Below are 14,247 nucleotides of genomic sequence, written 5' to 3'. Positions count from 1 at the left end.
AAGAGGCATCTCTACCACCAAATATCTACAGGCAGAAAACAGGCTAAGAAGTCTATTCAGTTATAAATACCAACCATATCTTATAAAAAAAAAAAAGTAACAATGACCCAGAGGGCAGAACCAAGATTTTACAAGGTGGAGTTCAGAGCTATGGAGAATAACTCACAGGGAGTAGGACTGAGCCCTAAGAGAGAAACGGTAACATGTATCACACCAAATTTTAGAATTCTATGGACCAATGACCACTTTGTGCCTCTCATCTTCCCCTTCACAAATGCAGGGATCTGTTGTGGTTATCCTTTGATCGTCTTCCCATTCAATGTTGTGTGAGGTTAGACGACTGTTTGCTTAGTTCACAGCCTTTCAGATCTAAAAAGACGTATCCAGGGAATTATACCTTCGAAGCCTTATCCACACCTGAATGGGTTTATATGACAAGTTCCTGGACGCTGATGTATAATGATATATTTTTAAGGAGGCTCTATGGAGGGAATGAATTTATTTTGCATATGGCAGTAATACAAATAATTGGTGGCCAGAAAGTGGGCTGTGTCAGTTTTAGGACTTGCTTGCTAATTCTTTGGGGAAACTCTCCTCATTAACAAATGGGGTCTCTGTTTCCTCCCCTCAAATCTGGGTGGGCTTGTGTTTCAACAACAGAATAGGACAGAAGTGATGTTAGGCGACTCTAAGGCTGGGTCATAAAGGATAATACATCTTCTCCCTTTTATGGTTTGAATACTTGCTCTTGGAGCTCTAAGCTACCACAAAAAGAGTGTGACTAATTTAAGGACAGCATGCTCTGAGGAATCTTAGCCATGGAGAGAACATGTATAGGCACCCTAGTCAGCTGTTCCAGTCTTTGAATAGTCCCAGCCTGGGTTCCAGATATATAGGTAAACAAGCCTTCAGGTGATTCTAGTCCCAGCCATTGAGTTACTCGTCTTTGAGTCTTTTCACCCAATGCCTCAATTTATCTGGCACAGAGATAAGCCATCCTTGCCATGTGCTGTGCAAATTTCTGACCCAGAGAATCTAGAAGAATAATTAATTTTTCTAGGTGACTAAGTTGTAGGGTAATTTGCTACACAGCCATAGTAACTGGAAAGGAGCCACAGCTAAAGTGTGAATGAAATGCATATTTGAGATCTATGTTTAGCTTTGAGAGTAGTGTGTGACAATAGTCAGTGTGTTTATATTTTAGAATCTTATGCACATGAGATAATAGATAATATTCTTAGTACAATGCCTAGCAATAAAATGCATGGATTTATTATTATGCCAAAAATTAAATATATTTACTTCTAAATGGTTATTTTTAATGACCTATAAGTACTTAGATGCTGGCCAATGTTTTAAAGTTTTCCATCTACATCTCAAAGTTGCAGATGAGTAAAGATGTGGTTTGCTTTTCAAAGTCACACAAATCTGAACAAAGCTAGAATTCAAACTCAGATCTTTCTGATACCAGATCTCTTACTTTTCACCACTACATTATCCTCCCTCTAGACATTTTAAATTAAGAGAAAATTATGAAAAACTGACCCCACAGAGGAGAGGCTTAAGAATAAAAAGTTAACTCTGCACCTAGAAAAGAGAGATTAAGAGTGATTTAACCATTGGGAATATATTGAGTTATATATAGAAGGATCATGTTCTGTATTAAGAAAAAAAGAAATATATATATATATATATATATATATATATATATATATATATATCCTTAATTCATAAACAAATAAAATTTAAATATTTAGTGAGCTCTTAATCAAGCATTTCATTTGAGTAAGGGTTAACTCTTCATGTTATGCACTACAGGTTGACCAATCATCTTTACTTCATGCTTTAAAAGAAAAAGAAAAGGTTGATATTGGATTTAATTGACATAATTGTGCACAAAGATAAATGTGATATCTAAGGTTCAGGACTAAATGATTAAGAACCTTTTAATTCTAATAGAGATAGTAAATAGTATCAGTAGCTCCGATCTATATAGCATTGATTATTTTACAAGTATCAGCAAAAAACTCTCTAGATATCTTATTTAATCCCCCAAACAAACCTCTAGTGTAGGTCTTACTTTACGGTGCCTTTTTTCTACAGGTTAGAAAGCTAGTACTCAAAGAAATGAAGTCATTTTCCCCCAAGGCTGTCCAGCTAGGAAATAGTGGAATTGGGATTATATTTTGGTTCAATCTCTCATTTCTTCATCTTTCTAAAACACAATAAAATCACATGTGAATATTACACATTGATATGGCCAGTCACAGGCAAAATACCTGTAGTAGTCTAAGTCAGTTTTTATTTGTATATATGTAGGTCTTTCTTGAATTACAACTCTATATCTCCTTTGAGAATATCATTGCTATTATAACTGTACAATTTTAATATCCACCCAATACATAAATTACCTACATTTAGGTGGGTAATTTAAAAATATATACATGGTAAAACATACAGTGCTTACAAACCAAATGCAAATAAAAATCTTTTAAAAATCTTAGAAATTCATTTAAGCAGGTTATGTCAATCCTATTAAAAATGTTTTTTCTATGTACAATACATAGTCTTTAAAAATACTATTCCAGGAAACAAAACTTCTTTGGTTCAGCAAAAGGATTCTAAATGTGAAAATTCAATTTGTTAAGAATGCACCTTCCTGGGTTGGACCTCTCTTATCTGGTTTATTTCTTCAGGAAGCATGTAGCTGACTTTCTTTGAATGAAGAAAATATGGGTGGGGTGTGGGTAGAGGCTGCTTTTCCCTTGGGACATTTGCATATAAAAATATAATCAGAAACTTGAATAATGCAATACCTTAGCCCATAATTTTACTCTGCCAGATCAAAAAGATACAGAGAAAGTCTGCTTCCTATCCATTTTGGAAGGAGGGCGAAGAAGTGATCATGGTTGATACACAGACACTTTTACTAGTAAAGAACTTGGGTACTGGCTTCCAATGCTATTGAAATTACTCTCTTCACTATTTGGAAGACTGCATGGAGGAGGCTAGAGGAGGGCAGAAGCTAGATTACGCTCCCACTTTTACAGTCCCATCACTTCCTCAGCAGCTTGTCTGCCTTAACAATCTACAATTATAAACACATCATGACTCAGATGTCTTTACAAAGAGTTAACGCAGCAATGATTACAGTGCATCAACATTGACTAATGGCATCTTCATTAAAAATTAACTCTGGTTAGTCTATACTCTTGGCTTATTAATAGCAACAATCACAGAACTGCCAAAAATATCTCAGAGTTTCAAAGACTCAGCAGCCTTACCAATCAGACTTTACCCTTCTCCATATTTCATGGGAAGGAAAAGCCTTCACAATTTTGTTCCTGCATGATTTCTACTTTGATTATAAAAACAACAACTTAGTCTATAAGATAAAACTTTTCCAAAAGCCCATCACTTAACTGCACACTAAAACCACCTTTAACAAAGTTTTGGAAAGTGTCTGAGGTATCACAGCAGGTCACAGGAGAATGGAAAATATTTTTTTGCTTTGTTTATTTTTTTTTTGAGTTTCCCCAATGAAATATAATTACCTTATTGGGTTAATTAACTCACTTATTTTAGGGAGCGGTACCACTGACTAAATACTCAAACTTGCCTTTCCCTAGGCCTAGACTAATATCAGAAGCACCTTAATACATTTCTAGGTTGAACACAATTAAAGTCAAGAGCCTCTTTTGACTACCAAGATTCCTGCAAACCGCCATTTTAAGATGCCATAATGCTTACATGGAGTTGTTGAGAGCAGGGGAAATCTTGCAAAATTCACCCTTGTTCTTGATGCTATTTGGATGACTTAGTTGCTCAAAGGCAAGACACTTTTTAAACCTTATTAGGACTCAAAGGAGATGAGTATGGATCAGGATGGAGCAATAGATTGCAGAGAACACTGTGCCCCTTCAACAAAAATGGTTCTGACTGTGGAGAGAATAGGATAGTCTTCAACATTTGAGAAAAGCAAAGAACAGGATACATGAATAATTCACAGCATCTAAGTAAGACATTATAATTCAGAACCACCTCCATACCCACTAGCACCCACCCACAATCCCTAGCGTGGGCAGGGATTTCTTTTCCCTAATGGTCTTCCAAAAGATATCACAATACACCAAAGAGAAAAATAATCAGTATTGGATTATTGGTGCTCATAGTTCTCTTCTTAGTAGATAGGCAGTAATCATCTGTTTTTCGTTTTTCTTTGTTTTTGTTTTTTTCAGAAGTCTTTATCCCAGCCTGACAGCTCATCTGGAGGTATTCCCTTTTCAGGTGGATACTTGTCAAAGTAGCTGTGATCTGTAGGTCCACTGAGCTAATAGAGAAAGAATTAAAGCAAAGATGAGGATGATTTGACTAAGTATGCTATTACATATGGTAATGTTTTCATATCCAAACACAGATTTCACACTGCAACTACTGGTAAGTTACATGTAAGATCTCAGCCTCATGGGATTTCTCCTTTGCACCAAATGGATCTTCTCACTGGGTTACACACTCAATGGAAGCCAACTGGCCTGATGAGTTATTTCCAAAAGAAAAAGTGACAGAAATGATGTCTATTTTTTTTTTTACAAAATAAAAAAATCTTAAAATCAGAAACTTTAAAAAATCAAAATTGGCCAGAATCTTTCTACTTTTTAAAGTTTCTCATCAACTTTGAATTTTTATATGGTTAACTGACCATAAAACATTTCCAGAATGCCAAACAAAGAAACAATTCAAAATATTATTGATCCCGTTGAAAGAGTGAAATGGCTCTTTTGCAAATTAAGTGGTTTCCAATTCTTTGCTTTCTAACAAATATAAGTACCTAACTGAACTATCAGCTGATAGATCATTAAAAATACTATTTATAATAGAGTATAATGTGTTTTGGGGAGGGTGTAATGTATTTATTTATGTGAACACAACTCTTAGCACTTGCATCTACATAATTTTTAAAAGGAATAAAACTGACTGATGTGGAGTCTAAGTCCATTTTTTAAATAAATAAGATTTATCCATAGGCACATTAAATATTTTCTTTATCAAAATAGTTTAATAATTATTTTAATTTTTGTAATATATTTATGTTGTTTGATACTGTGTGCTATAAAAATGTAATTATAACTGAATCCAGAAGAAATATCTGTGTTGTTACAGAAATTTTGGTGGTCACAGGAATTTTAAAATTTATAAAACTATAATGGAAAGGCATTGAAAGAACGATTGATTAAAGGTTGCCAATGCCCGACTGGCATGGCTCAGTGGTTGAGCATCAACCTATGAACCAGGAGGTCACAGTTCGATTCCTGGTCAGGGCACATGCCTGGGTTGCGAGCTCGATCCCCAGTGTGGAGCATGGAGGAGGCAGCTGATTGATGATTCTCTCTCATCATTGATGTTTCTATCTCTCTCTTCCTTTCCCCTCCTATCTGTAACCAATAAAAATGTATTTAAAAAAATAAAATAAAAATAAAGGTTGCCAAGCATAAAACTATTTTACATTAGAATGAAATTTTGAAGGGAAAATAAAATGGAAATGTGGACACATGAATTCAGAGAGAATAATATTTCTGTCTGTATTTTTTAATGGCTGGTATCAAATCTCAATGATATGGTAGATATATTTAAAGGGATACAGTACCAGCAGTGCTATATTTTAAAATGTCAATGTTTTCAACATACTAAAAATTATATTCTCCATAACAATTTAAATATACAATAAAAAATTCAGATGTCATTCTAAAAATATACAAGGGGAGATGTAGATCTTTAAAATTGCTCAGAGAGAACACAGCATAAAGTTTGTAGGGTGTTGATCCAGGTCATTTTTGAGTCACTGTTTCCCCTAAGTTAGCAAATGTCCTGCGTTTTCTAGAGCTAAGCTGTCCAATCAGGGACCTGTAGTGACTGGGCACTTGAAATGTAGCTAGTCCGAATTGACATGTGTTGAAAGTATAAAATCCACTTGGGATTACAAAAATTTAGTATGAAAAAAAATAACTGTAACATCTTATTGATATTTTATGTTGATTACATGTTGAAATTATAATAATTTGAATATTAATTAAAATTAATTTCACTTATTTCTTTTTACCTCTTTTAATATGGTTATTCGAAGACTTCAAATCACTTATATGGTTCATACTCTATTTCTAAAGCCATCTGTCAGTCTAACACTGACAACTTGGGCTTTGATTTATATGGAATTGATTCCTGAGCGCTAAGCTAATGCTCATCAAATAGGTAATCCTATTTAGTCCCTACAATCACAACTATTATGACATTTTAACTTAAATTTTAAAAAAACTATTTAAAAAATCTAAAATCTGTTACACACATGCACCTAAAACTTGTTTACAAACTCAAATACCTACAAAAAATTATGAGAGCAATATAGTGGAAACCATACCTCTCTTCGTAAAGGTGATGGAAGGTTCCGTGCTTTCAGTCCCTCCCAATTAAAACCACTTAACCACCTGAGAAATGAGAAAAGTACAGAGAAATATTACTTGCCTGAAAACTATTAGCATGTCAGTTATCTATCAAGCCATTTCGTTGTCTGCTCCCTGCCAGCAATGTCGTCGGAGGGAAATACTGGACCATGCTGGTTGTCTGGTCTCACATTAAATCGGGGTGGGGAACGTCCAACGGCTGGGCCATGTTGTCCTGAAAAATCATCTGGTCTGGCCTTGCCGCAGGCAGAACTCGAAATTCAATAAATCTGGGAGCTTTTTCATAGCAACATAAATTTATATGAAGTGAATTATATTAAGTGAATGATGTTATAAATATCCAAACGGCCCTTGGCAGAAAAAAGGTTCCCCACCTCTGCATTAAATCCATGCCCACTAACCCCAAGGAGCACTTGATGCTGCCCCATAATCAGTCTAAATTTCCCTGTTGTCCTACTCATTGTCGCACTGCCATAGATGCATAATTCATACTTTGCTTTCTCTCTTCAAACTTCCAGGATCTCCTCCCACTCTCACTCCCAAATGATGAGAAAACTGAAGCAAAAAGAGAACGTGCACAGTTTTCCACCAGCATACCTGCCTACCTACTCACTACTGTATGTTCCCTTCTCTCCAGTACCACGCATCAGCTGCCTTTGCTCCCAGCTAAGGCCAACTCCTCTTCTGTGTAACTCTTTATTGTAGACTCTTTATTCAAAGTCATGCTCCTGCAATTCTCCTCCCTCCTGAGTCTGCAACATCTTCTCTGCTGGGTCTTTCTCATCAGAATGGAAACATTTTATTTCTTCCAACTACAAAACACTCTCTTTTGACCTGAACTCCCTTCCAACTCTCACTCCATTTTTTCCCTTCCACTTGGTGGAAAGCTCCTTGAAAGAATTATCTAATCACTCTATTTACCCATTTTCTCCTGATCACACTACAATCAGATTTCACCACCTCCACTCCATTGAATAGTGACAGTTCTCAGTTTTAATCCTATTTAACTTGTTAGAAGCCTTTGCCACAGTGTATATTCACACTCACACTCCCTGAAACCCTCCTGCGCTTGGCTTCTGGACATGCTACTGTCCTGGCTTTCTTGGGTGCTTTCCATCATTTCCACTGCTATTTCCACAGGAAGTTGGTGTGATCCCAGGCTCAGTACTTGGATTTCTTCTTTTTTCAATACTCTCACTTCACTCTTGTGGTTTTTGATAGCATTTATATACTGTCTACTCCCCGATTTCTATTTCTAACCAAGACTTCTCCATTGCTTTATAGGCTATTAGCTACAACTGCTATTCATCATTTCCCAACTCATGTCTACCAGGCATCTAGCATGTATCAGACCCACACTGGAGCTCCAAATTTCCCCCAACCAACTTGCCTTAACTCTTCCAATTGCTTAAACCAAAGATCTTGGAGTTGTCCTTTCTCTAAAACCCTACCTCAGTCTATAGGCAAATCTTGTCAGTGTTACCTGTAAAATATGCCTGTATTCAGAATATGACAAATTCTCAACACATTCCCACTGCCTGCACAGGCCAACCCACTATTATTCCTTGCTTGTATTATTACAATAATCTGATGGGTCCTCCTGCTTTTGTCTGTGGGAAACAACCCAGTAACAAGAGTGATCATTTGAAACATAAGTCAGGTCTCATTATGCTTTTGTTCAAAACTCTCCAATACTTCTCAGTTCACTCGGTGTGAAAGGCAAAGTCTTTACAATGCCTTTGCTATAAGCAAAACCACCCTTTCCACCACCACCTGTCTTTCACCTTACCACTGTCCTGTGTTTCTCTTCTCTCTTCCTTGCTCATTTATCTCCTCACCATTGTTCCAATAAGCTAAGGATGCTCCTACTTTAACCTTTGCACTTAAGACCCCCTGGCTAGATTGCCTTTTCCCCAAAATTTCCACATTGTTTATTCCCTCAACACCTTCAGGTCTGTTCTCAAAGGTCATCTTCTTAGCAAGACCTTTTTTAGCCATAAGTCTAATATTGCAAGCCTTTTCCTAGCCCAACCTCCACACACTTTCTATTCCCCCTTCTCTGCTTTATTCCTCCTCCATAGCACTTACTGCTATCTAATGATCCAGTATGTATTATCCTATACAATAAAAGCCTAATATGCAAAGTGTCTGGTCGTCCAGTTGTCTGTTCAACCAATCAAAGCCTAATGTGCTAATGATATGCTAAGGCCACTCAACTGCTTGCTACAATGTGCACCGACCACCAGGGGGAAGATGCTCCAACCAGTAGGTGAGCTTGCTGCTGGGGTCTGGCTGATCAGGACTGAGCAAGATGGGCCAGACATGCCCTGGAGCCCTCCTTAGGTCCCTCCCCGGCTGGCCAACTTCCCTCGTCCCTCCCCGACCTCAATCATGCAGCAGTCAGACATGCCTCTTACAATCCAGGACTGCTGGCTCCCAACCGCTCATCTGCCTGCCTACCTGATTGCCATTAACTGCTTCTGCCTGCCAGCCTGATCACCCACTAACCACTCCCCTGCCAGCCTGATCGACGCCTAACTGTTCCCCTGCCAGCCCGATCACCCCCAACTGCCTTCCCCTGCCAGCCTGGTTGCCCCCAACTGCCCTCCTCTGCAGGCCATCTTGTGACAGCCACCTTGTGGCCACATGGGGGCGGCCATCTTATGTGTTGGAGTGATGGTCAATCTGCATACTGGTAATGGCTAATTAGCATATCAGGGCTAATTAGCATATCTGTTCATGACTGTGAGGGCACTGTGACCAATTCGCATATCACCCTTTTATTAGTATAGATAATACTAAGAAGATTGAAGAGAATAAAGTGATAATGATTGGGATGGGGATGGGTTAGAAGAGGCTGTTTTTAGTGAGGGTGGTATTTGAAGAAAGGATATTTGAAATAAGGCCAGAATGAAAAGAAGAGGGAAGCCATTGGAAGATCTGGGGCAAGAGCCTTCCAGGTGGATGGAATGAGTTTCAGTGTGGTGAATTCAGGGGAAACCTGCGAAAAAATGATGTGTGAAAAATGGCTAGAGGCCAAATCATGTAAGGCCTTGTAGGACACAGTAAGGAACTAGAGTTTTATGCATGACGGGAAGCCAACAGAAAGTTCTAAGTAAATTATACAATCTAGATGTATTTCAAAAAATAATTCTGGCTGCTATGTGGAGAGTGGCCACAGGGGAGAGCATGGGACTGGAGTTGTGGGAGTGGGAGACTTTAGGAGGCTGTCACACCCTCTGTCTGTTGGTCACACCAGAAATTATACTCCTTCACCTTTCTCAATCTCTCTCATTCCTGGAGTGGGTTTGGTTCAATCCTTGACTGGATTTCCCATTCCAAGTCTAAACTTAAGAAAAAGTACAAAAAAACACCAGAGAGGACAGGTTCTAGAACATTCCATTTCAGGTGCCATTCTTACCCCAAAGTGCCATTTTGGCATAAGCTACTGAGACACTAGTCAAAGAGTGGGAGTCAGACAAGCTGCATGGCTTCCCTTGTTCTTGCTACCAAACCACAGAAGTCCTTTCCTTGTTCCACCCATCAGCTCCTTTGCACAGACTGATGGTCCATTTTAGGGATTTCCAGGCTCCAAGTTCTGTGGATTCTTTCCCTTTGACACCAAACACTGCCACAATTCCTTTTAACATATTTTACAATGCTCTCTTCCCAGAAGCTACTCCATAAACATTAACAAAAATCATTACTGTTACTCTACTGAATCAAAGAGCCTATGCATTTCTTGCTAAGTACTTGTTACAGTTTGACTTATGGCAATATTTACTTGACATGAGTGGCTACTCACTTAACACTTGGCCTTTTGACACTAACCAAATTTTAAGTAGTACAAGTGCCAGCATGTACTCATGTATGAAAAATATTCACCAAGAAATATTAGCAGCAACAGCACCCCATAAATTGCTTCTTCATTTTTAGAAGACTTGTTGAAGCTATTCTTGAGAGTAATTTTAAAGACTAGAAATAATAAAGGTAATGAGAAGACACTCAAAACAAATTATTCCTCTACCAACAGGAAAGATTTAATTGTACCCTACAAGTATATTATCTCTTTTCTCAAAGAAGTGTTGGGAGACAAAATTGGTGCCTAGTTTAATAAGTTATCTCATAAACAGGGAAGGAAGGAACTCTATTTTTAAGAAAGATGATTAAAGACAATGGGCAAACATATAACAGTATGACATGTTTTACTGTATTGTTTTTAAATACAAAGTTAAAATGAATAGTTCTCTTAGAAAACAATAAAAGTTTTACTTTGGAGAAGAATGGGAAAATCTGATTGCAAATTTTAGAAAGGTTTTTTTTTTTTTTAAATACTAGAGGCCCAGTGCATGAAATTCGTGCATGGGGGGGGGGGGATCCCTCAACCCAGCCTGCACCCTCTCCAATCCAGGACCACTCGCGAGATGTCCGACTGCTGGTTTAGGCCTGATCCCATAGGCAGTCCTAAACCAGCAGTTGGACATCACTCTCGCAATCCGGGACTGCTGGCTCCTAACTGCTCACTTGCCTGCCTGCCTGGTGCCCCTAACTGCCTCTGCCTGCCTGCCTGATCACCCCTAACACCCCTGCCTGCTGGCCTGGTTGCCCCTAACTGCCCTCCCTTGCCGGCCTGGTCGCCCCTAAGTGCCTCTGCCTCGGCCCCCGCCACTGTGGCTTTATCCAGAAGGATATCCGGATAGATGTCCTGAAGATGTCCAGTCTAATTAGCATATTACCCTTTTATTAGTATAGAAGATTGAGAATAAACTGGGTAGAGAAGCTTTGGGGACTTGTGCAAGATTTTAGAATAGGACTCCTATTTGAAGGAAGAGAGAGATCTATTTTTCAGGCCTCCCTCCCCCAACGTTTTATCTTAAAAAAAAAAAAATAACACCACTCTGAAAGTAGCATAAAATAAGGTGGGTTTTTTGTTGTTGTTTTTGTTTGTTTGTTTGTTTTTGTCCCTTTGGGCTTACCATAAGGCACTGTGTAAACGTGACACATTTTACTAGTGAACTCTACCCTACACATTGTACTCTGACTCTACAGATATGTGGGGAAAAACATCCTGCCTGTTAAAAAGAGTGAGCAAATTAATCCCTACAAAGAAAAAAATTCAAAACTCTACATTACCATGCTAAGGTGAGAAAATGCTCTGGCATCAATTTGCATGTACGTCCAATCACAATTTGACAGTTACATTTAAACGAGCCTCAGGTAAATAAGAAAAAGTGAAACTGGATCCTATTAATTCTATCACTCTTATTCCCCAATTATCCCAAAGAGAAACACAAAGATGCTTTTCTAATCAAATTATGAGGGAAAATATACTGAAAGGATAATTTTAATTGGCAGAACACTTGTTTGTTTCATATGAATGGTGTGTTCATGTGTCATGTTATAATGAGATAGGAAGTTGTGATAATAGCTTGTAGGAAGAAAGATACATTGGAATCTAAGACAAGTAATAAACTTTACACTGAAGGTAATCCAAAGGATTACAAAGAACAATAAAGTACTCTAAACATTTTAATGTCTATAAAATCCACAGATGTCCCTCCCTCCCTCCCTCCCTTCCTCCCACCCTTCCTCCCTCCATCTCTCTCTAATTCACCCTAAAGGCAGTGCCCTCTATGAATTTACAATGTTGAATACATGGCATCATTTCAAGAAAGTTCATGAATAGATGGAGCAGGGTTGGCAGCTGCATCACCAATATTAAGAAAAATGAATAGCGTTTTTATCCAGTAGCGTTTCTCCCTTTATTTTCACACAGTGTTGATGTGCCCTTAATTCTTCAGTAAAAATATCCAGAGAGGAATGTGATATTGAGAGGTGTTTTCGTTTCTGAACGTGAACACATCAGTGTGCTCAAAGGTTTTCAATAATGAAATTCTCAAACTTACTTTTTGTACTAGCAATAGGTGATGTATTATATCTGTAAATCATAAGCAAAATTAAAACATCTTGAGGATTAAAGAATTTAGCGAGGCATGGATGTGAAAAAAAAAAATCTTAAAGGCTTGAACTTCCACATATGTAACCAATTAAGAAAGGCTGTCTCACGGAGTTCTCTATGGTTCTAAAGGACAGATTTAGAAATTCACAGAACTGAAAAGGTCCGTGTGAGATTACTACATAAGGACAAAACATTGTTTTGGGGAAATCAATGTACTTTACCCCAAAAGTGAAACACAACATGAGGCTTCAGAATGTGGAAAGATGGTCAAAGGAAAATGACATTTAAAATAAATGTATAATATTAATAAAAACTGAAATGCAGTACTACTTAATGGTTAATTTAGCTGACCCATTCTCTTGAATATTGACATAACTATATTCTATTTTAATTACAAATCAAATGTGAAAATTAGAACAATTCATTTACAGAATCCAAGCTGATATTTTAAAAATAAAAATAAAGATTGTAGTAGATAAAAAAACTAAGTTGCTTTAACTTGAAGATGTGATTTTATAACTTGTTTTAAGCTTCATCCATCCATGATATGAATGTCCAGCATTAGAGATCATTTTGAGACTGATTACTGTGACTGCATCTGGTAAAACAATAATTAAATATAAAGTGCCAAAAAGGAAAAACTGAGAGTCTGTAAAGGAACCCTTGTAGCTTACTGAGAGAAGCTTCAAGATTAGCACAGTTTTCTATAAATTTCTATATTTTTCCGGGCAAAGAAGTAACTATGTACCTGTGTTTCTTAATGTCATTGATTCCATTCTTCAGATTTCCCAGCCTTTCTGTTGGATTTTGCCTAAAATCATAATTGTTAAAAGACAGTTTATAATCATTATGATTGAGTAAATTTTAAAATTTGACATTTCTTTATTCTTTCATTAATTTATTCAACAATATTCATAGACTAAGTATCTGGGTAGAGGGGGATAAGAAACACATGTTCTAGGGAAGTGACTGTCAAATTACAGTTAGGAATATATCTACATCTATATCGATAATATATATGTATATAACTATACTTACATATCTATGTACATATCTATATTTCTATATCTATAGATCTCCTAGTGCTTTAAATGCACTGGAAATGATTATGTAAAAGAACAGGAGGTGGCTATTTTACAAACTCTGCTGAGAAAATCAGATAAAGCTTTAGAGAATCATTTACACCTCAGCTGGAAGCATGCAGAAATTTCTGTTGGCAACCCACAGCTAAGTTTCATGTTCTGTATTTATTAAATTTTAATGCTTTTAAAAAAGTTCAACTGTGCGGGGAAAAAAGCAGCAACAAAGTAAAATTCAAACAAAATTATATAACTCTTCTGTTCCCTAATAAATTATTTTTAATGGTAGATAGAAATTTGGGAGTAATCGAAAATAAGGCCAGGGCCACGGTCCACGTTGGTGGTGCAGGAAGAACCTGAACTCAACTCTTCCCATGAACACACCGAATCTACAACTACATATGGAACAATTCTCTCTGAAAAAGGCCTGAAAGCTAGCCGAACAGTTCCCTCACAATAAATTGTAAATGTGCCCCACAAAGGCAGGTAGGAGAGGAAGAGACAATCTCGCCAAAAACTCCACCAATCAGAAGGGATCTCACAAATCTGAACATTCTCCCTGAGGAGCAAGGGGTCCACATCAGTCACTCCAACCCTTCGGACCCTCAGTGGGGAGTTGAGCCCCTAAAATGTCTACCTTTGAAAACCAACAAGGCTCACATTTAGAAGACTTACAGGTCTGCAGGGAACTGACATGCTTTTTCTAGGGCTGAAACACAGACGTATTTGTCCCAGGGACCAGCACAGAAGTATT

The 14,247-nt window shown here is 37.6% G+C and overlaps 1 protein-coding gene across 2 annotated transcripts in view; it reads right to left on the bottom strand.

The window, feature by feature from the left end:
- Nucleotides 1-2,284: 2,284 nt before the first annotated feature.
- The window catches only part of PRKG2 (protein kinase cGMP-dependent 2), a gene marked incomplete at its 5' end in the record, with an annotated part of 83,449 nt that continues 71,486 nt past the window's right edge, over nucleotides 2,285-14,247 (bottom strand). For both annotated transcript variants that reach the window (XM_081095507.1, XM_081095508.1), the window contains 3 exons: nucleotides 2,285-4,330; nucleotides 6,413-6,479; nucleotides 13,163-13,225. In XM_081095507.1, the coding sequence (XP_080951633.1) occupies nucleotides 4,235-4,330; nucleotides 6,413-6,479; nucleotides 13,163-13,225 (226 nt within the window). In that variant the 3' untranslated portion in view covers nucleotides 2,285-4,234. The remainder of the gene's footprint in view (nucleotides 4,331-6,412; nucleotides 6,480-13,162; nucleotides 13,226-14,247) is intronic.

Source organism: Myotis nattereri (assembly GCF_964212035.1).
Source record: "Myotis nattereri genome assembly, chromosome: 1".
Lineage (NCBI taxonomy): Eukaryota > Metazoa > Chordata > Mammalia > Chiroptera > Vespertilionidae > Myotis > Myotis nattereri.
Note: the sequence above shows the minus strand (reverse complement) of the source record. Positions and strands in the feature narration are given on the sequence as shown.